Source organism: Pelodiscus sinensis, chromosome 1, assembly GCF_049634645.1.
Source record: "Pelodiscus sinensis isolate JC-2024 chromosome 1, ASM4963464v1, whole genome shotgun sequence".
NCBI lineage: Eukaryota > Metazoa > Chordata > Testudines > Trionychidae > Pelodiscus > Pelodiscus sinensis.
Genome location: NC_134711.1, coordinates 322,458,601 through 322,481,351, shown reverse-complemented (window position 1 = coordinate 322,481,351; position 22,751 = coordinate 322,458,601). Strand labels below are relative to the sequence as shown.

The following is a 22,751-nucleotide window of genomic DNA, read 5'->3' as shown; positions in this document are numbered from 1 at the left end:
GACCCGTACTATTCAATATCTTCATCAATGATGTAGATATTGGGATAGAGAGTACTCTTATTAAGTTTGCAGATGATACCAAACTGGGTGGGGTTGCGACTTCTTTGGAGGATAGGGACATAATTCAAAATGACCTTAGCAAGTTAGAGAAATGGTCAGAGGTAAACAGGATGAGGTTTAATAAAGAGAAATGCAAAGTGCTCCACTTAGGAAGGAACAATCAGTTCCATACATACAAGATGGGAAGCGACTGTCTAGGAAGGAGCATGGCGGAAAGGGATCTAGGGGTCATAGTGGACCACAAGTTGAATATGAGTCAACAGTGTGATGCTGTTGCCAAAAAAGCAAATATGATTCTAGGTTGTATCAACAGGTGTGTTGTAAGCAAAACTCGTGAAGTCATTCTGCCGCTCTATTCTGCACTAGTTAGGCCTCAGCTGGAGTACTGTGTCCAGTTCTGGGCGCCACATTTCAAGAAAGATGTGGAGAAATTGGAAAGGGTACAGAGAAGAGCGACAAGAATGATTAAAGGTTTAGAGAACATGACCTATGAAGCCAGGCTTCATGAACTGGGCTTGTTTAGTTTGGAAAAAAGAAGATTAAGGGGGGACATGATAGTGGTTTTCAAATATCTAAAAGGGTGTCACAAGGAGGAAGGCGAAAATTTGTTCCTCTTGGTTTCTGAGGACAGGACAAGGAGTAATGGGCTTAAAGTGCAGCAGGGGAGGTTTAGATTGGACATTAGGAAAAAATTCCTAACTGTCAGGATGGTCAAATATTGGAATAAATTGCCAAGGGAGGTGGTGGAATCTCCCTCTCTGGAGATATTTAAGAACAGGTTAGATAGACATCTGTCAGGGATGGTGTAGACGGAGCTTGATCCTGCCTTGAGGGCGGGGGGCTGGACTCGATGACCTCTCGAGGTCCCTTCCAATCCTATTATTCTATGATTCTATGATTCTAACGCATAGGAAGCCAGACGGAATCATGTCATGCTCTAGTCACGTTCCTCAGAGGCCTGGGGACCGTGGCATGAGCCAGCACCTGGTCAGCCAGTGTCTACACTTTGCAGCTGGGTGCATGAGCCTCAACTGTTTGGTCTAAAAGACACCCCTGCTCTCTGAGCTCAAACCCAGTGGCTGATGCATAAACCTCAGTGAGGTCAAGCTGCGTGAGGGGCACAGAGAGCCACACCAGGCAAGAGTGGGATACAAGTGGCAGTGTGGAGCTGCTTGCTTTGTGGCTACCCGTGCAGTGCTGTGGGCAGTGAGTGTCTGTCTCCAGGAGGGGCCCTATAACCCCTTTCACCACAGGAGTGGTTTGAAAAAGAAGCTCATGGGTAGAACAGAAGAGGTACGATTATGCCAGTACATTGCCCCACAAAGAGAAGCCCTTACCGGTGGCATGCTTCCCATGAGATGTGACACCAAAGTCTCTTCTGGCTGGGGGAAGTTGCCATTTACATGGAACTTTTGAAAAGAGATTCAGGGTTAGCCTGGTTCCATGGCAAACCCTCCCTCTCCCCAGGGTTGGTGCAAATCAGCAGGCTTCTTTTAATCATCACCCCTCAGGAAGCAGTGATTTTGCCAGACCACAATAGGAGCCCCTTAGGCAGGGGTTCTCCAGCTTCCTTGTTATGCAGAGGGTGTGAAACTTCTAGTGGATCATCCCTCTGGTGATATGCCTGCGGCTTCACTCCTTGAGCTCTTGAATTCTACAGACCACCCAGGTGGCTCAGGGCAGCTTCCTTGGGAGCAGCTCTGCTGCTGGTTCCTTGGCAGGGCAGGAGGCAGGATTCTAAAGGCAACCAGATGCAGGGGGGCAAAGGATGCTTACCCTGGTTTATGCTCCAGGGCTGTGATGTGGACAAGAAGCGCTGTTACTGCTGTGCTCCTGCATGCTGTGGCCAGCGCTGGCCCTGCCCTTGGGCCAGTGCCTCTTTGAGCCTGAGTCTGCCTTGGCAAAAGACATGGGAGGTGTCGGTGCAGTGGCATTCGTTGGTACAATGACCTGTGCTGCGGGCGGGTCCGTCTCCCTGTGAGGGCGTGGAGGAGACAAGGCCTTAACTTTTAGGATGGTTTGGGGCCCTCCCCATTCTTACAGCTGAGACCAGACAGGTTCCCTGCCTTCGGCGGTGGGACCAGAGCAGGGGGCAAACTGAGGCCGCATCTGGGGCTGCTGTTTGTAGCTGGAACCACTTGGCCAAATCCAACAGCCAGACCCAAGGTTTGGGCCTACCTCTGTTTCTGACCGGACTGCTCTGTTCTGTTAATAATACACATTGATGCTGTATTTGTAAATCGACTTTCCTAGCCTGTAACTAGTCTCATTGATCAATGCATTGTGAGGTCATGGGAATTCCTGGATTGCCTCCTTAGTCCTGCCTCCTCCAGGTGCTCACTATAAAATGTGACAAGGAGTCCAGTGGCACCTTATAGGCTAACAGATTTATTGGAGCTTTATCTGACGAAGTGGGTCTTTGCCCACGAAAGCTTATGCTCCAATAAATCTTAGTCATTAAGGTGCCGCACGACTTCTCATCACTTTTGCAGATTCAGGCTAACACGGCGACCCCTCTGATGGGAGCTGAAGAGTTCACCAGGCTGGGAGAAGGACACATGCCCATTGATGCTGATGGATACCCTGGGGCAGGAGGAACAGGGAGCATGATATGCAGCAGTGAAGTCCCCAGGAGCCCTGACTGCGTGACACCCTTTCCCCAGGAAAGAATTCCTGCTTCTCTACTGTCTGCATCCTCCCTTGGCTAGCGCTCAGCAGAGCCTCCCTTTATCCCAGGGGTGGGAAACCTCTGGCCTGCGGGCAAGACCTGGCTCACCCCTTAATTTCATTTAGCCCGGCTACTGGTCTAGAGGGACCAGGTGTGACCCAGCCTGGAAGTTTTTATCCTAGATCTAGAGCACTGGACTGGGCATCAGGAGATGTCCCAGGTCAGTTGCTGGCTTTGCTGTATGGCCTTGGGTGAGTCACTTCCCCTCCCTGTGCCTCTGTTTCCCCTCTCACTCTGTATCTGCCTTGTCCATTTAGACAGTAAGCCTGTTGAGGTAGGGCCTGTCCCTCGTGGTGGTTTGTATAGCACCCCCTAGCACCGTGGGCCCTACTGTCCTGTGGGTAGTACTGCGGCAGCCTCTACTAAGGAAACGGCATGTGTAGCTTTGGAACGCACCATAGATGACTGCTGTCGACTTTACCTTCTAAGGGCCAGATCCTCAGCGGCGTAGCTCTGCTGGCATTAGTGGGGCTGAGCCGGTTTATGCCAGCTGGGGTCTGGCCCAAAGAGTCAACATGGCAGGAGGCTTATAGTGAAGTGAAAACATGAGAGCGTCGATTGTGTGCACTCTTTGGAAGGTAGCGATTGACTAAGTGTTGGCTGCGGAGGGCCTGACAGCCACCATAGGCCCTGGGGCAAGGTGCGTGGAGGGGGAGGCTCTGCACCCCCCCAGAAGGGACAGGGCCAAGAGCAGTCAGGCCTCAGCACCACCCAGACTGCAGTGTAAACCTCCCCGCCGCTCCCCCCCATACACAGCCCTCAGAGCTCCATAGAGTGGTGCTACTCTGCTCCTGTGGCAGTTCAAAGGGGCCCAGTGCTCTGGCCTCCTCCTATCCCCTCCACCCTGTCGGTGGGCCTTGTTGGCTGTTGAGGTATTTTAACTTCCCACCAAGCTGCACTTGTGAACGCACTAAGGACAAGCTGTGACTTGCACAGAGCATCGCTGAGTACCCCCGCCAGTGAAGAGCAATAGTGCACAACAAGGACAGGAAGGGACGGACGCCTGGTATCCAGTGTAAGCTACAGCAGAGATGGAGGTTGGCCAAATGTCGGCTGACTCACGTTTGAGTTTGGCCAAGATATTGGGTAACTGCTCCTCCTCTGGCAAATAGCGTCAAGGAGTTGGGAGCTCAGTTTGATGCTTTAATTTTTCTGCAACCTGTTTGAACAGCCTGTGTTTCTAACCAGAGCCTCATCCCATGGCTCATTTTGCAGCTGTGATGCATTTGGCTTGGCAGGATAGTATGGGATTCCCTTTACACCCTATCAGCATGTCCCCTGGTAGCCAGAGCTCACAGTGGATGGTACAAGGCAGACCTGTTTCCCTGATAGGGCTGGGCATGGTCCAAGAGCGTGGTGGGAGTTGCACAATCCATACTCAGTGGCTAAAGAAGAACAATGAGAAATAAGAGAGGAGTTTACCAGGGGAAATTAGGCTCATTTTTCATGGTGCTTGATAACTGTGGGAGATGTTTGGAAGCCACTGGTGTCATGGCAATGCTAAGGGCAGCCTGCCCCTCCAGGCCTGCCTGCCTCCAGTGGAATCGCCCCAGGGAGGAGTTTGGAACATTGTCTTGTTTCTTGTGAGTTGTTCTAGACTAAGAAGGGCAGAAGCATGTAATAAATCTCCTTTTGCCCGAGGCTGCTGGCTTCACACTGTGGGAGTGCCAGAGACTGGCAAGGTCAGTTGTGGGACCGGTTCTGCTCATGCTGAGGGAATAAATAGGCCCAAAGAGTTAAAGGGGTTAACACGACCCTGTATCTGTTCAACATTAAACAGCGATAAACAAGGTTCAGGGGTTGGTACGCAGGGTCCTCAGCCTGCTTAATGTCCTGGCAAACACCCAGTAAGCAGCCATTTTCTGTGAAAATACAGAAAAGGACGAGTAACAGTTGAAGCGGTTGAAATATGAAGCATGATACAAGGCTGTCGTTTCATTAGCGTCCCTCATTCCCTTCGGCTGGTGAGAGTTCTTGGAAGAAAGCCTCCGTTTGACAGTCTGTAAGCGGTATGAAAGATACCGCGGCTCTCCTTTTTGGAGGTTGGGGAGGAAGTTAGTTGAGCTGGGCTGGAGTAGCTGTTGTTAAAATCTCATCTGCTCTCAGATTATAACAAAGACACACAGAAGGGAGATGGAAAAGAAGAGCACAGGTAGAAAATGCAGCTTTTGTCCCTAGGGGTGACTCTTCCTTGCATCCTTGCAGCTAGAGAAACCCAAGCCTGGCACATGTTGGAATAATAACCTGAGGCCAGGTCTCTGCATAAAATATGACATTGGCACTGATGTGAAGACACTCCGGCACTAATGGGAGAGCTTCTCCCAATGATGCAGTTAATTCGCAGTAGCTATGCTGGCAGAAAACACTTAGGCTACGTCTAGACTGCAAGCCTCTTTGGAAAAAAGAGCATCGAGACTATAACCAGTACTTTCAAAAAGCAAGCCACTTTTTTGAAAGAGAGCACCCAGGCAGTCTGGATGCTCTTTCGAAAAAGCACAGTTTGTATTACATAGCGCTTTTTTTTGAAAGAGCACTTTCGAAAAAAGGCATTCTTCCTCGTAAAATGAGGTTTTCCGCGGTCGAAAAAACTGCCACATTCTTTCGATTTACTTTAGAAAGAATGCGGCAGCAGTCTAGATGCAGGGGAAGTTTTTTTGAAAAAAGGCCACTTTTTTGGAAAAAACCCTGTGGTCTAGACACACCCTCAGGTACCAACATTGGGCTGTTTAGGACACTGGTTTTTTTTCTGCCTCTGTGGTGGCTAGGGATGTGAATAGGTAACCAGATACCCGGAAAGCATCACTCTTACTGGGTACTGGTTAACCAGCACCCAGGAACAACCCCCCACACATGGCCCACTGCAAGCAGAGGGCTGCTCCAGCTCCACAGGGATTGGGAGTTGGACTCCCTACATGCAGGGGGGCAAGGAGCAGACGCTCCCCCACCCCTACATGCAGGGCTGCTGGCTCCTGCTGTTTGCCCCCATTAGCCTTGTGTGTGGGGAGGTTGGCTTCTGCTCCTGGCAGTCCTGCACACTGGGGTCTGGAGAAGAAGTCTGCCCCATGGTGAGCCCAACTCGGGGAGCAGGCTGGGAGCAAGAACCAGCACCCCCATGGGCTGGAGGCTGTTCCAGCCGGGAAGGAGAAGTCCCTCCTGGAATCCCGTTTAATCTGTTAACCTGTTAAACCTAAGGTTTAACTGGTTAATGGAATAACTAGGATTTTACATCCTAGTAGTGGCAGGCTCACAGCAGAGTTGCAGAATACACCATCTTGGCTGGCTAGGCCAGACTTACACTGCACAGAAAGCAAAAGTGGAGCGATAGCAAAGAGAAGAGATGGGTGGGAAGAAAAAGACCGCACCAGGAGGGAGGGAGGGAGAAGACAAAGCCTTGCACCTCAGGTGGTTGCTGTCTTGGACCAGCCCTGTAGGGACGTTTCTGAGGATCAGGATGACAAAGGCCCAATGGTGTCATGGTGAATCCTGGTTCTCAGGAATCAGCGGGGAGGCAGCCATAACAGGGAATCTCACTTTCCTGTTCTCCAGCCTTATCCTCTTCACTCCCCTTCTCCCTCCCACAATGTTGTTTTTGTTTTGAGACTCCCTGAAAGAGGCAATGGTTGCAACAGCTCCGCCCCTCGTTAGTGTGTTCACTAATTAGATCTAATGTACAACATGCCAATTTTAGTCCATTGGTTTTCAGTCCCATCTTTTCCTAGTTACTGGCCATGGTGTTAATACAGTCCCTGAGCTACAACAGGCCTTTGTGTTTGGACCACTTCCCTCTTCATGTCTTCCCTTTCATAGAATCATAGAATAATAGGACTGGAAGGGACCTCGAGAGGTCATCGAGTCCAGCCCCCCGCCCTCAAGGCAGGATCAAGCTCCGTCTACACCATCCCTGACAGATGTCTATCTAACCTGTTCTTAAATATCTCCAGAGAGGGAGATTCCACCACCTCCCTTGGCAATTTATTCCAATATTTGACCACCCTGACAGTTAGGAATTTTTTCCTAATGTCCAATCTAAACCTCCCCTGCTGCACTTTAAGCCCATTACTCCTTGTCCTGTCCTCAGAAACCAAGAGGACCTTTCCCCAGCACCGTTTCTTACCATAGGCTGCTGTGCGGCTGTGGGAATGTGCACTCCTCACAGCTCAGCTCACAGTTAGGGTCCATTTGTTGGCCCCATTAGTACCACACGCCTGATCCTGGGAACAGCCCCCACGTCCCACAAGTCCTTGGGACTCAGGGTCATTCAGCCTCACTCAGCAGTTGGAAGGCTCAAGTCCTGGCATGTAGCTGTGATTAACTCCCTCGCTCAAGCTTTGAGTGCCACTCTGCGATGTCCCTGGGCAGCAGTTTAACGAGGGGGGTGCATGCTTTGGTGCTGCTGTAGGATGAGTGTATTGCACATGCCAGGTGCTCCAGGCATCCCTCCATTCCCTTCCTGCAAGGGCCCTCTGTCCACCCTTCCACTCCCCTTTATTTCAGGCCAGGGGTCACCTGGCCCCAGATTCACTGTTTGGTTTGTTACACTTTTACTCCTTTCTGGTTTTCTTAGAAAACAGCAGTATGTTGGGAAGAGCAGACTAGCTCCAGGCTGGGGAGCCGCTAGAGCCGGAGCAAACTCAAAGCCTAGCCCTGAGGCAAACAAAAGTTTTTCTCAAGAGAGGCTTGGGAGGTTTGATCAGGTGGTTGGTTTGTTGCATTACGTGGTGCCTGACGGGATAGTAACCTGCGTGGTTTGTCTGCTGGGAGTGACGCTCTGAATGGAAAAGCATCTGCCTCTACGGCTTGAGTTAAGTGATCGGATCCATTCGCTCAGTGTCTCTAGCACCCTTGTGGTCTGGATGGGTTGAACAAGAGCCCCAGTGAAAGGTCGGGGCCCTGTTTTGCTCAGTGCTGTACGGACGCAGAACCAAGACGCTGGTGCCTGCCCCAGAGAGCTCTCCCATAGTCATGTTTAGTTTAGCTGGATGATAGTGCCAGTTTGAGGAACCTGATCAACATCCCGGAAGACTCATGCTCTCTCCATTCACAGGACGGGCCCCGTGAAGGCAGTGACGTGGCCGGCTCCTCCACCCCACTCTGCCAATGGACCGCTGGAGAGGGGAGAGAGCTACCCACGCTACAGGCCTAGTCGGTCTCTGAGAGCAACTGTCCCCAGGGGACCTGACTGTGGATATCTGTGACTTCTGGTGTGGCCTTCGGGATCTCTCCATCTCCATCACGGGGCTGATGCCACCACCACATGGCCCTTGGAATGGGAGTCACTATGTGAGTACAAAGAATTTACTCTTCCTTACCTGACGTGGGGCTAGGCCCAGAGGGATGACTGTTCCGGCGGCTCCAGCGCATAATGGACAGGGGCAGATCACATGCCTCTCTAGCCTGGGTCTTACGCTGGTGCCCTTCCTGGGCAGTGAAGGGAGCATTGTGTTAGCACTGCAGACCACCCAGTTACAGGGACCATGTGGGCTGGAGGTGTTGACCTTGCTGGGTGGCATCCCCTGTGCTGCGTACTGCTGCAGAGGCCCTCGGCAGGCTGGCTGAAGCAAAGCCTTGGCTGGGGAAGGAAAAGACCAATCTGCAGCTTTTCACTCTTGGCGGAAGGAGAGTCCCCAGGGTGGCTACCCGAGCGGCAGCGCAAAGCAGGGAGCAGAAATACGAGAACCTCTGCTGAGGGCCCCACCCAGCGGGTGATCACCACCGCTTTGGCGTATGCAGTGTGGGGCACAGAGCCGGGATGCAGGCACTCCCTGAACCTCCCTGGAGCAACAGGCCCAGGGCTGCAGGGCCAGCCCCACCCTTCCTCCTTCTGAGGGAGGGCCAATGGCGCCTCATCTCATGGCACTTTTGAGGAGGGAAAATCCTTCCAACTGTGCCCAACTCTAATATATTCCCACCCCACCAGGCCTAAAGAGGCAGTCCTGTCAGTGGGCTCTGCTTATGCTCCACAGTCCCCTCTACACCTGGGTTTAGGGCTGGTGAAGCCATGTGGTGTGAGACCCTCCTGCCCCAGTGGCACCCCAGCTCAGTCTGTCTACAGAGCCAAGCAGAGAGAGTCCGTGTAAGGCCTTCACCAAAGCTTCTCTATGGACTCCACAGATCCTGCCCCCTCCCTCTGCAGTGGGCCTTGCTGCCAGGGCCCCCTGCAGCCCCAGAGCAAGGGAGCAGAATTCCCCCACATCAGGAGTTTTCCAAAGGGTTCCTGACCAAAATGTCCCCTCTGTGTGCTGTTGGGTTGCTGTGCTGCACACCAGAGGAGGCTGCATTGCAGTGGTGCTGTGGGCCTGTGGCTAGTGGTGCACTGGGATTACGCTTTGGGATCAGGCAGGGGAAGGTGGCGTCATAGTGTTATATTGTTTGAGAAATGCACGTTGATCCCGTCTCAACAATATGCACCCGTTTTACGTTGGGTGCTGATCAGCCAGTATGATCCCTTGCAGCAATGATGCTGCCCTGTGCTGTGACCTGTAAGCGCCCCCAAACCTTTGCTAAATAAAGTGCAACCCCTTCTCTCCCGCCCCCCCCTTCCCTCAGACAATATGTCTCAGAGCCTAGGGCAGCGGACTCAGGCCCATGCTGCAGGGCTAAAACTAGCAGTGTAGGCATTCAGACTCCGGCTGCAGCCCAGGCACTGAGACTCACCAGTCACCAAGTTTCAGAGCCCAGGCCTAAGCGTCTACACTGCTCTATGTAGACCTGCAGCACAAGCCCAGGTAGTTACCCTGCTCTCTGAGACTCACTGCAGTGGGTCTGTACTGTGTACCTGGCCCCCGCTGACATCCAGCTGAAATCCCTTTTCCCCCTTTGTCCCTGCAGAAAGTTTCCTTGGAGTTGCGAGGCCATGGAGGCATGGAACCTGACGGAGACATGGTACCAAAGCCTGCACTCGGTGCTGAAGGCCCTGAACCAAACACTTCATGGTGCCATCCAGTGCCAGGCAGAGCAGGCCATGGGGCAGACAAATAGCAGTCAAGCTAAGCTGGCCAGCAAGGATGACTATTCCTACATGTACATCTTGTTTGTGATGATCCTGTTTGCCGCCACAGTGGGGAGTTTGATTCTGGGGTACACCAAGTCCAGGAAGGTGGACAAGCGGAGCGACCCCTACCATGTGTACATTAAGAATAGAGTGTCTGTGATTTGAGCAGGACAGGGACACTGTTGCAAGGACGTGCACAGCTACCGGCACCTGCTTTTCCTGGCCTAATCCAACTCTTCTTGGAGGGGCCAGCACATGGCTCTGTCCTGCTAAGAGACAGCCACAAGGACAAAGGCAGAGGACACTAGCAGGCCAGAATAGTCATGTGACAGCTCTGGACACTCGCCAACAGGTCAATCTCGGATCACTTTGCACCAGTTTCTAAGTTGCCATCTCCTTGTCCTCCAAAGGACAGGGGATTGGCCGATGGAAGGGCTTACATGTGTCCCAGAATCCTTTGCTCCAGTGCAAGGGAGCATGGGATGCATGTGGGCGCTGCAAGTTCTGTTACTGTGATGTTGGAACATCATATGAAATTGCAGATAAATGGATATGGAGATCAAGGGGTGTGGTGCCCACAGCTCAGCAGTGCTCGTGCTCCTGACTATGGCGGAGCATGGCACAGTTAGGGGACTGGGTGGGAGCACAAGGCAAGGGCACTTCTTCCACCCCCTAGAGTCCAGATCATTGGTGCTGTGACCTAGCACCAGTGTGTGGAGGTGCCTCTTTCACTACAACAGAGAATGAATGATGGGGAGATGAGCCAATCAGATTGTTTGATTTGTCCCTCTGCGTCTGTTAGCCTCTCTCTAGGCATGTGTGGCCGGGAGCCTAATGATGCTCTGAGCGGGGATGCCTCCCAATCTTAGAGAAGCTAGAGAGCAGCTCCCACTAATCTCTGCCCCCAGGACCAAGCAGGTGTATATCACACAGAGAGCCAAGCAGCATTCCCTAACCACGGTAAACCGTTCTGCATTTTAATAAATCTACGGCCACATAGCATACGGTGTAGCTGAAAGAGACTTGTTAGCAATATAGGGTCTGTGACCTTTCTGGTCCTTAAAAATACATTTATCTATGAAATGGGTTTTCTTCAAAAAAATATGAATTGAATTAAATAAAGTGACAATGAAAGGGATGGTTATAAGACAAACGGGTGTTTGTTTCTGTTTCAAGTGGTTATAATTATCCAGCCACTGACATTAGAGCCCAGTAGAATCCATAGAAATGTGGGGCTGGAAGGGACCTCAAGGGGTCATCTAGTCCAGCCCCTTGTGCTGAAGCAGGGCAAAAGCTTCAGCTGCTGCACTGGTGACTGGGAGAGGTATTCCCTGCAAGGTGTGTACTTGTACGGGTGCTCAGGAGAGATTCGAGTTCCTCCCAGCTAATTAGCAGAATGCCCACAGCTAGGTGTTTGTTTCTACTGGTGGTGCACATTCACACATGGCTTAGTGCACATAAACATTTATTCTGCACATGGATGGAAAAGATTAGAGCAAGGATGGGCAAGAAGTGACTAGTGGGCCAGATCCAGCCCACAGCACCTTGCCGGCACTCTTACTAAACAGCAGCAGCAGCCACTTTAAACAGCAAGCTGATATTTGCTAAGCAGTCTGGGCAGGGAGAAGAAAGCTTTGTGTGGTGCCCCTGCCTCCAGCAAAATCCCTCAGCTCCCACTGGCCAGTTTCTGGCCAACTGGAGCTGAGAAATGTTGCTGAAGGACAGGTCAGTAAATGAAGCCTCCTCACTCCCAGTCTCTCCCCGTGCTGGAGCAGAGCCTGCCCAGCACACAAGCATAGGGCCTGTGTCAGGTTCCTGCAGAGCTGCTGACTGGAAGCCACCTCGGTAAGCGCCTCCCAGTCAGAGCCTGCCTCTGGCACCCCACTCCCTTTTCCCCCCCAACTACCTGCCCCAAGCCACCACCCAAACCCTCTGTAACCCCTCTCCCCACTTCTTGCAGGTCACAACTCCCTCCCAGACCAAAATCTTGGGAGTGGGCCCCCATTACAAATTATTGCCTACCCCTGGGTTAGAAGGAACGTTGACTGGGAGAACCCAGGAAGATTTGCTATGGCTATGGAACAGCCACACATGGAAGCAGCTGTTTCTTAATTTTAGATCACCAGCCACCCCCAGTTGTTTGGACTCTGCCTGGGAAGTGCTGCTGTCCCTCCAGTGCTCTCTTCCCAGCCGCTCCCCCTTCCTCTCTGGTGGTAGCAGGGCCTGAAGGAAGGAGTCAGAGAATGCAGCACACTCAGCAACCGTGGTGGCATTGGGCCATTGCTAATCTCACCCCCGGAGGGAGGTAGATGGAACCTGAGATTTTTGGTTCCCTGGGCGAGTTGCTGTGGGCACAGGAGAGAGCACCCAAAACTGGGACCATTCTGCACTGACCCCACTAGGGTGGCTCAGCACGGGCTGGTGGGAAAGGACTGAGATCGGGGTGTTCCTGGGGGTGCCCATTTCAGCCTCTAGAAGAGGCTCGGATGGCTGAGGGGAGAGGAAAAGGAAGTGCATATGGGACTAGGAGGCTGTAGCCTGGGAAGTGGAAGAAGGGAAGGTAATAGGCAGCCTGGAAGCTGAGTACCCAGCTGGGTGGGAGGCCAGGGCTGGCAGAAATGTCTGTCTTGCCACTGTCTCTCTAAACACTTTCCTGAATGACTAAGCTAAGGGTACTTTGCCTGTCTTAGGGGACAGCGATCCAGCGTCCTCAGAAAATTGGTGCCTGTTAGTCTCAAGGCCGCACCTCAGTGGGAGGGAAGGGTTATTAGCAGCTTTGTACAGACCGCAAACAGAAACCCAGAGAAGTCAGGGATTGGCCTGGGACAGAAAGTGAGTCTCCCATAAGAACGGCCATACAAGGCCAGACCAAAGGTCTGTCTAGCCCAATGTCCTGTCTGCCAACAGAAACCAATGCCAGTGCCCCAGAGGGAGTGAACAGAACAGGATATCGTTGCGTGATCCATCCCGTTGCCCATTACCAGCATCTGCAAACAGAGGCTAGGAACACTATCCCTGCCCATCTTGCCTAATGGCCATTGGTGGACCTACCCTCCATGAATGCACCTAGCTCTTTTTTGAATCCTGTGATGGTTTTGGTCTGCACAATGTCCTCTGGCAAGGAAGCTGTGAGCTGTGTGAAGACGCTGCACTGTGTGATGATGGATCCCATTGGAAGATCGCCAGCTCTTCATGGCAGGCCTGTCTTTCGTTCTTGTGCAGCACCTAGCACAATGGGGCCTAGTCCATGACATCCCTAGTATGGTAATACAAATAATACATGTACAGCACCTGGCATGGTAGATTAGCTCTGCTTGGTCCTACTGAAATCAAAATAAATAGCAGATTTGAATTGCACTGGACCTCCGGCCAGAAACCTTTGCATTATAGGACCAGTGATGTCTAGAACCTTGCTCTGGGTCTATTATTGTCTGTGTCCTTCGCTGCTCTTGTTGACACAAAGCTAAACCAGGGGTGTTTTGGTGGCCCTCCCTCTGGGGCTGCCTGTGTTGCTGCCACTTTGCAGGTGAGAGCAGAACTTGCTGTGACTAGGAGGTTTGTTTCCCGCCACGGCTCAGCTCTGCATTTGATGTGGCACTCAGGAGGACAATGCGAATGTTTGCATTCCCATGAGTCACCCTATAGCTTGAGCAATGCAGAGCTGTGGGGTGGGGGAAGGAGGGATTTTTTCCCCACAGAGAAATAAGCAGGGGTGTGGATCATTTATCTTGTGGCCTGTGCATGAGGCAGAGGAAAATAAAACTCTCCGCAGTGTCTCAGGCTTTTATTTACAAATGGAGCAGGAGGAGGATTGGGAGCAGGCTGTGATTTCAGAGAATGCCAGTGCAGGCACCCGAGGGTTTGTTTTTGCAGTAGCTTTTAACTCATGATTGTTTGCTCCCTTATCAAATACCACTCAGATTTGCTCTGATTCCTCTCCTCTCCCAACTATGAACTTTCCATCCTACACTGGGTGGGATGCAAGGCTTGGTGTTCTTCCAGTGGGCATTACCCTCGCTGTTCTGGCCCCATTTCAAAGTAGGAAATGAATCTGGGGGAAGTGGGGAAGCAAATGGGGTAGAGAATAAGGGATGGAGAGAGGGGAGAACTGATTGGGGCCAGAGAATGAGGACCAGAGATGGAGGGGGAACAAGATATGGAGGGAAGAGGAATAGATACAATGACCTACAAGGCAGGGGAAATGGAGATTTGTAATGAACCCAAAGTAATAAAATGGAGTAAGAAAGCAGAGAGGGGCAGAGCTGGGAAATGTCCGCTTGTAGGTGTTTCTTCTTGAGAGAAGATGGCTTGTGTTGCAGGCAGGGTTGCCAATCCTCCATGATTGTCCTGGAGTCTCCAAGAACTCAATATTAATCAACGATGATCTCATGTGAGGAAACCTTGCAGAATACATCCAAACAAAACTGGCAACCCCCCTAGCTGCAGGCCATAACAAGGATGTACTCTTCCTCTGGCCTAGGCTTAGACCCGGTGGCAGTATGGCCAACCTCCATGTTCAATATTCGTAAATCATGTCCCCCCAAACTCATGAGGTGAATAATCAATAACTGATTTGCTCTCTGAGTTTTGAGCCTTCAGAATTCACATTTTTCAAGCATTTCCCACACCCCTAAAAGCTAGAGTTAGTCACTTGAATGAAAGTAAGAAGCAAGCAGAGATTTTCCTTTGAAATGCCCTGCCTAGTTTTCCATAGCACAGGCTGCACTTGTTCCGCTATAAGCCAACAGGTGCACTTTGCACTCCAGCCATTGTTCAGAATCCAGCGGGCCACCTTGCTTTGCACTCAACCTCACATGGTCAGCAAGCTTGTAGCCGGGAAGATTCCTCTACCTACAGGTATATTGCTCAGAATGGAGACAGATGACATCTCAGTCAGGTGGCCACACACAGTACAGCTCGCAGTGAGGGAAGCAGGCTGCACAGACTTGGAAAGAAGCAGCAGCTTTATTGTGCCACAAACAACTACCATATTAGCTCTGGAATGTGCTCCTGTGACACATAGGAGGGTTCCTACAATACGGGGAAATAAATACCATAAAAGCAATGATCCTCAGCTATAAAAACAGCTACCCTGAGTCAGACCATTGATCAAAGGTCCTTCTAGCCTATTCTGTTTTCTGACTGGCCAATGCCAGGTGTCCCAGAGAGAATGAACAGAACAGGGAATCACTGAGTGATCCAGTCCCTGTCACCTGTTCCCAGCTTCTGGCAGGCAGAGGCTGGGGACACCATCTCTATAATGATCTTCCAAACTGTTGCCATCCATCCAGCTTGCACCCACCATTCTAGCATCGAAACACTCGTCACTTGTATTAACATCAGCATCGCTCTGGCCTGAAAGGCCCCCGTTTGCTGCCCCTCCAGGGTTCCAGAAGTGGTGCCCAGCCCATGTCTGCACTTACCTAGCTAGTCCTGGAACAACTCAGCCCTGCCAGGCTGCAACAGGGGGAGGAAGGGTGAAGCATTCAAGCACACAGCAGCCCATGTCTCTGTGGGGAGGAAGGGCTCCAGCCACTCACACTGTGTCAATGGGTGCAGAGCCCAGACAATAGCTGAGCCACTGCAAAGGGACGTCTGATGGTAGGCAAAGCATGAGTGCCACCCTGTGGTGTGTGCAGTCAATTAAGAGGAGCTGAATGGCTCACAGAAGTTGGGATGTGCCTATTGAGGGACTGGATTGTAGAATGTGAGCATGTGTAGGCTAAGGCCAATATCACCATATGACATCATCTAAAGTCTGACGACGCTAACATTCACATCCAGGCACCGAAACAATTGGACTGATTTTCAGAAGTGCTGAACAGCCACGACTAGGGATGTTAAATTGCGAGTAACTGACTAATTGAATAGTCGATGCATTTTGCATCGATTAGTCGATAAGGCGCCTTCGCCTGTGAAGTGTAGCAACAGCCCTAGAGCAGTTGCTACACTTCAAAGGCAAAAGCGTCGCACTGACCCCGGTCTCCATGTGGCACTGGTGCTTAGAAATGCCGTGGAGAGCCCGGTGTCAGGCTCCTTGCAGATTTCAGAGCCGCAGCACCCCGTGGAGCCCAGGATCAGCTGGGGACTCCCAGTTGATCGGGTTGGATATGCCACCACTACGGCTCCAGAGCACTACGCTGGATGGTTGGGTGGTAGGTCAAGAGCCCCTGACTTATGGCATTGAATGGATTAGCTTCCTAGCCATGCTGGTTAGATCATTCCCATCCAGGCTCTGCAGAAGGCTCTGAACAGCAGAGATGGCCTCCATAATACTCCCATCATCCATCTCAGCCGAACCCCAAAGGATGGTGGGCAGTAGGGCCCTGACGTAGTCCACCTGCACACAAATATCCCAAAACTCGTGAGATCTCCCAGCCCTTTAGTGAAGACAAACCATAGTCCCAGGGCTGTATTTATTCTAACCCATGACACCAAGTCAGAAAGCAGCTCATGCTCCATTATTTGATGTCTGGCACTTTAGACTCCAATGCAGATAATCCCCCAATGGTGAAACTCAGAGGCGGGGGGAAGAATCAAAATCTGGCCCACTGGGAGTTCTAGATGAGAGCTGAACAAGGCTGAGAAACTTGAAACTGAAATATCACTTCTGGGCAGGATCAGAAATGTTTTTTAAGTGCTCAGCTTCTCTCAGGGCTAGAGACTTTGGGGCCGGCCAGGCTCATGCATTCATCAGATGCAGCTAAGAGGGACAAGTGTTTGGGGCTGTCAGGAAGGAAGGGGAAGCAAGAGCAGTGGGGAGTGGCTGCTAGAGTTCCCTGGGAGGGAAGGCAGTAGGTACCTGCTGGGGGGAAAGGATCCTCCACAAGGAAGCCCTGAGAAGCTCTGCAGAGCTCTGCAGAGCCTAGTGGTTAGGGCAAGGAGCTTGCAGAAGGGGTGCCCAGGAATGGGGCTAAAGCTACGTTTTTCTTATGTTTAGTAAGAACCCAGCAGGACCTTAGTTGAAAGTGAGCTCAGAAGAGGAGCCTTGGTAATGGCAGATGATCCTGTTTCTGATTTCTAGTCTGGAGCACATTGTCAGGTTTGGAGTCTGAGAATTTTATCTTTGGATTTCAAAGTCTTGTTTGTCTCATTAAATGAGACAAAATAAGAGTGTTACTGGAGTCTGAAGTCCCTGTTCGAGCGCCTAGGACTGCAGAAGGCAGTGGTGGGTCTGCCACAAGGAGGATATGAGACAGGGCTTTGTGTGACTCTTGCTAAGATTTTTAGACTCATCAAGACTAGGGATGTGAATGACTAGTCGACTATCCAATAAGCAAATGCTTATCGGATCGTTGACACGCTAGTCGATTAGTTGCTTTCCTCCCTCTTCCCTGGAGACCCCAGCTGGCTCGGACTGCATGCGGCATTTCAAAGTGGCAGTGCCGCATGGAGCCCAGGATCTGCTGCTTTGAAATGCCACGTGCAGTCCAGGGCTTCCTGGCACTGCTGCTTTCAACGCTGCAGGAGCCCGGGGCCAGCGGGACCCCATGTTCCCCATGCAGGGAGCAACTGGCCCCATGTTCCCCTCAGAACTTTCGTCTTTGAAGTGTAGCAACAGCCATGGGGGGAACTGACTATTCAATTAGCTAATTAATCGACATTTTACATCTCTAATCAAGACTCATCAAGACTTATCCTTTGTAACAGCACCTGGAATGTTCTCTCCAAGCCAAGAACAGGAATGGGGCTGAGGTAATTTTTGTGGGGGAGAATGATAATGTCCACCTGAAATCCAAGCCGTAAAATCCTTCCCACCTACTCCATCCCCTTATTATCAGAGGAAAGAACTGCATGCCTGCCAGCTTGAGAATCCTTGTTGTGCTCAGCACTGCTGGGACTCCCAGCCCAGAAGCCAGGTCCCAGGCCACAGCTACCTTGTTGTTTTCTAATTGATCAAGCCTGGATGCTGAGTCCTCTTAGATCGAGTGAGTGGAAAACTAGACTGGAAGGAGCAAGTCTCTGGGGGTGGCCCAGAGCAGCCGAACCCCTCGTGGTGACCCTGTCAAGTACAACAGGCTGCTCTGAAATAAAGTGAAAGGTGGAGACTGAGAAATCAAACCCCTGCATTGAAATCCTGACCTCATTCAAGTCAGTGGAAGTTTTGTCATTGATTTCAATAGGGCCAGGATTGTACCCTTAATTAGTTTGATGAAGAGACAATACATGAAGCTTGTCAATAGGAACTAGCCAGATAGAAAACATGGAAATGGGGAAAAAGACAACTTAGTGATGGATTACCTCATTCCTGATGATGTGCCTCTAGCAAACCCACCCAACAGAGAAGGTTAAAGGTTGCTCATCAAATCCGGAGTTAATAATCCTGCATGTGGGGGTGCAAGAGCTTTCACCATGATCCTCTCTCCTCCAGGCTTTTCTCAGTGCCCCTCTTTGCTTTTCCGTAGTGACTTTGCAACAAAGAGTCTTTCATGGACCTACAGAGAGGTTGTTGCCTACAGGAGATCTAACAGGGTTGTCAACTTGGGATCAGGGTCACATCAGAGCCCAGAAGTGAGAACTGTATCATTCTTTTTCACATGATTGCTTATGTTCATTCCAAGTTAGGTGTGTGCATGTCCGGGCATAGTCGTTGGGAGGCTTTTCCCTAGCAGGACCTGTGGGTCGGCAGTGGAGACCCCTAGAGTGGCACCAGTATGGCAAGGTATATAGCCCACTGCTGACCGGCCCCTCTCTTAGTTCCAATGGTGATAAGAAGAAACTATCTCAAGTGTTCCTTAGCTTTTCACTGTAGATCTTTTGTTAAGTGTTAATTAGTTAGAAGTTGTGAATAGTTCTCAAGGGGGAGTCATTTGTTCTCTTTCCCAGAGCATGCCTCAGCTCTACTGATTGAAACTATGTATAAAATGCCAGAAGTTTATGCCTATAGGGGACTCCCCCTCCCCCGACTTGTTTTAAGTGTCTGGGAGTGGCACACCATGCAGTTAAGCCTTGTACGTTCTGCAAGGTTTTTAAGCCAAGAACGCACAGAGATAGGGAGTTTTGCCTCAGAGAACTCCTTATGGAAACCTCTCTGCACCCCCATTTGGTGCCCCGTGCCTCAGGACCCAAGCAGGCGGCCTCGGTGCGAAGCACACCTTCATCAGTACAGAGTATAGCAACTTTGTGCAAAGATTTGGAGAAGACTCCACAGCACCCGCACTTCCCGGCACAGAAGGCGCTGCCTTGGCACTGTTCTCACTCCTAGAGAGGTGTCAGAAGCACCTGGACAAGGGAAAGTCACCTACTCTGAAGGCAAAGAAGTCTATGGGAGTGTGTCCCATGTCAGTTCACCCTCCAAAGTTGACTGCTCAGCCAGCACCATCGAGTCCAGTCCCGGCGGACTCCCCTTCCAGGGAGAACCACATACGAGATGTCAACAAGCCATCCACTCCTGAGACATATGAGGTGGCAAGAGACCTCATAGAGATGACGTCAGGCTGCTCAGCCTCTCCGAGAGAATTCCCAGTGCAGCAGTCGGCTCTGTCTCTGGAACTGGGTCAGGTACACTCTCATGGGAAACTGGCTATGAAGCAACAGTCGCCTTGCCACGGCACCGGTCGCCTCGATCCATACTTGTTCCTTCTCCATAACAATCAGCTCAAAACGGCAGCCTACACAGAGAAGCAGCATCTTTATCACCTCTACCACAGAGCTAGATTCAAACGGCACAATAGTGTGGAGGAGTGCCACAAGCACCCACATGGTAGGTCCATCAGGAAGTAACCGATCCACCTGATGGACAGCTCAGTGTGTGGACAGACACAGGAATGGTTTCAGTGGAGCTCAGGAAGGTACAGGTTCGTGACTGGAATTCCTCAGCACTTGAAGGAGGATAAAGAGTTCTGAAAAAATCCTACAGACAAGCAAGTGCACATCAGCACCAGGGCATGTCAGTATCATAGAACAGGAGAACCTAAGTCCTTGAGTGTCAGACTCACATTCCTCTCACCGCCTGGCAAATTGGCTTCCACCAGTTTCTCTCCACATTTGCTGGGACAGTCTTTCTACTTCCTCTCCAGTGCATAGGAAAGCATGTCCTTTACCAATGAGAAATGCTCTTGCAACCTGAGCTCTGCCTGAGCGCTTCCTCAGAATTAGTGTACCTTAGAATTAGACATAAAACCTGTAGATTATCTCCACATGAGTGTTGGAGAAGAGAACTATGTCTATCAGCTGTGCCCAGACCTGGCCCGGTCCGTCACAGTGGCGTAGTCAGCAGGATCCACTGTGACGGACCAGGCCGGGTCTGGGCACAGCTGAGGGCATCCGCTCAGGGCGAATTGCTCAACCTCAGGGCTCCTTACAGCCCCCAGACTGGTGACCTCTCCAAACAGGCCACAAACCAGTCCCACAGAGCGCTTCAGCAGCCCGCCTGAAGCCTCACGAACAAAACCCCTCTGACACCCCAGCAATATCCCTGCCCCAGATGGCCCTGGGCCTCATACACCGGTGGGCGGGGGGTCTTAGAACCCAATCCCACATACCCCGAACAAGTTCAGTCTGGTTCCAAGAAACCAGCCACAGATCCCTGGTCAATTTACCCTCTGGACCTTACCCACAAATCACGCTGAGCCAATCCTTTAGCATCTAACATCTAAAGGTTTATTACCACAATAAAGAAAAGCATGAGAGTAAGGTTGTTAAAGGATAGTACATTACATGCATCGAATTTCCCAGTTCTCGATGCAGGCTCTAGCAGAGATGTTACAGCTGCTGGCTTAAAAGTCCTTGTTGCGCATCCTAGATCAGGATGGGTCCACAGTTCTTTCCGGCTCTTCGATCCCTGCACTGCTGCCTCTGGGATGAAGTGCTGAGCTGAGTACCAAGATGGAGTCAGCCACATGGCATCTTTATAAATCCTTCCTGTTCTCTTCTTGGCTGCAGCAGGTCACCTGGCCAGCGGTCTATCACTGTGTTCCGTGCTGGTAGCCCTTAAGTGTCGGTCACCTTTCCCAAGGTGTGTCCTTGGCCCCTTGAGTGCTATTGTCCCACAGGGCCTCGCTAATTAGCATGTCCATAGGCCGGGCTCTGCCCAATGCCCAACCACATTCAGAGAGACTTCCAGTCTCCATACAGATTACATATTCCTAACCACACACACAGACATTATACAGATATATGAAGAACAGATACAGAATCAGAAGAAAGTAAGCTTTTGTTTGACCCCTCACATGACCCCCTTTGTACCACTTTTGGGGCGAACACCTCTCCCCCATGGGTGCAGCAGTGACCTGGCTGCTCCCTTCACAATCCAATAATGTGACAACAGTTACTGTTGTTCTTATTGTTGATGCGTGTTGTTATTTTCCAAAATATATGGTTTGACCCTAAATTCGTGTGTGACCTGACTTGTGACTACCTTTCCAATGGTGATAGATACGTGTACGAGGTCGAATCTGGCTTCTGTGGGGGAGGCAGCATTAGGCTTTAATTAATTGCTCACAGCAATTGTTTACCTCAGTCTCCCGCGTAACATGGTCTTATATAGGCTTCTTGGTGGGAAACCTAGTGAGTGGAACTCTCACCAAGGTGGGAACATCTGGTTAGAACCAGTTCCTTAATGGTCTCTGGATGTGTGAGAGGAAGAGGGCAAAGCCCAAGATGCAGCCCAGGGATGAAAGGTGGCCAATTCCATTTTGTTTTACATAAAATCACTGTTTTAACATTAAGATCATTAACATGTAGTCATAAACATGCAACACAATTACAGTAAGCTTCTGATAATCCGGCACCTTTAGGACCCAGGGGGTGCCGGATTATGAGATATGCCAGACTATCTGGGGTGCCGGAGGGGTGTGGAGTGGGAAGGGATGCCACTCTGGACCCCTCATAGCCCCCCCCTTACGATAGTCGGGCTCTGTCCCAGGCGTCCCTGATTCAGCCACTGCTGGTCAGTTTCAGCAGCAGCTGAATCGGGGACGCCTGCAATACAGCAGCTGGGGTGCTGCCGGGTTGGTCCCGCAGCGCCTAGGGGCGGCGCTACGGCACCAACTCAGCAGCACTCCAGCTGCTCTTGGGGACGCCTGGGACAGAGCAGCTGGGGTACTGCTAGGGGGGGCTTAGCTCATGTCTGGGTTATGAACTCTGTTTGTGGTGTTTCCCCCAAGTTAATGCCGTATGACTTCTCTCTCTGTTTCATTAAATGTTTCTTTCCTACACTCAGACTCAGTACTTACGAGTGGGGAAGCATTACCTCTCAGAGGCACCCAGCCAGGGGTGTGTGAATTTCCCAGATTACTGGGTGGGGGCTCGAGCCAGTTCTGTGTGAGACGGACCCCAAGATATTGAACCCAGCCCTGGTTACTGCCAGGCCTACCTGGCAGAAGGGTTACTATATTCCAAATTACCTTCTAACAGGGGCTTGTCTATGCTCTCAGATGAAGGGAGGCCTGGAACAGAACCCACTTCCTTTCATTGCCTCGTTCAGGAACAAGGACACTGAATGAGATCCTAGAACAAGGGCTAGGATCAGCAGAGGAGACTCTCAGTGGGGGCAAGTCTTTCTAGGTATCTCAGTGATCTCTGGAAATCCCTGCTGGATTAACAAAATGTAACCATAACATGCAGCCTTATCTCTGGAGTTACTCCCCGTCTGCCACCATTTTTACAAAGGAACAATAGAACTGAATGTGTGAGAGAAAGGGTAGAAATAGCCCCTGATCAGACAGGTGGATTCCTTCCTATATTCTGTTAGAAGGGCACTTTTCATGCCAGAGCAAGAGACATCAAATGGAAAAAAGACCCAGATTCTCAAAAAGATATTTAGGCTCCTACCTCATTGATTTCAGTGGGAATTTCAGTTAAGGGCCTAAATATCTTTGAGGAGCTAGGCCAAATATCTGAGGCAGGACAGCTGTGTGGGGAAGTGGCTCAGGAGGAAAGCCCACTTACTTTTTTCTCAGTAATCAATTGGAGCTTCAATCTGAAATTGAATTTAGCCAGCACAATACCCAGCCTCTCCTTCTGTCGAAG

At 51.0% G+C, this 22,751-nt stretch overlaps 1 protein-coding gene and 1 long non-coding RNA gene across 2 annotated transcripts in view; one reads left to right on the top strand and one right to left on the bottom strand.

The window, feature by feature from the left end:
• KCNE3 (potassium voltage-gated channel subfamily E regulatory subunit 3) overlaps positions 1-10,917 on the top strand; it is a 25,713-nt gene extending 14,796 nt beyond the window's left edge. The window contains exons 2-3 of the mRNA XM_006127515.4: positions 7,833-8,068; positions 9,617-10,917. Coding sequence (XP_006127577.1) covers positions 8,043-8,068; positions 9,617-9,944 — 354 coding nt within the window. The 5' untranslated portion in view covers positions 7,833-8,042 and the 3' untranslated portion in view covers positions 9,945-10,917. The remainder of the gene's footprint in view (positions 1-7,832; positions 8,069-9,616) is intronic.
• On the bottom strand, positions 8,228-22,751 carry LOC142826591 (uncharacterized). Its single transcript, XR_012900814.1, has 3 exons — positions 22,671-22,751; positions 12,831-13,035; positions 8,228-8,357 (listed from the first exon to the last, which is right to left on the bottom strand). It is a non-coding gene; the product is annotated as an uncharacterized LOC142826591 (long non-coding RNA).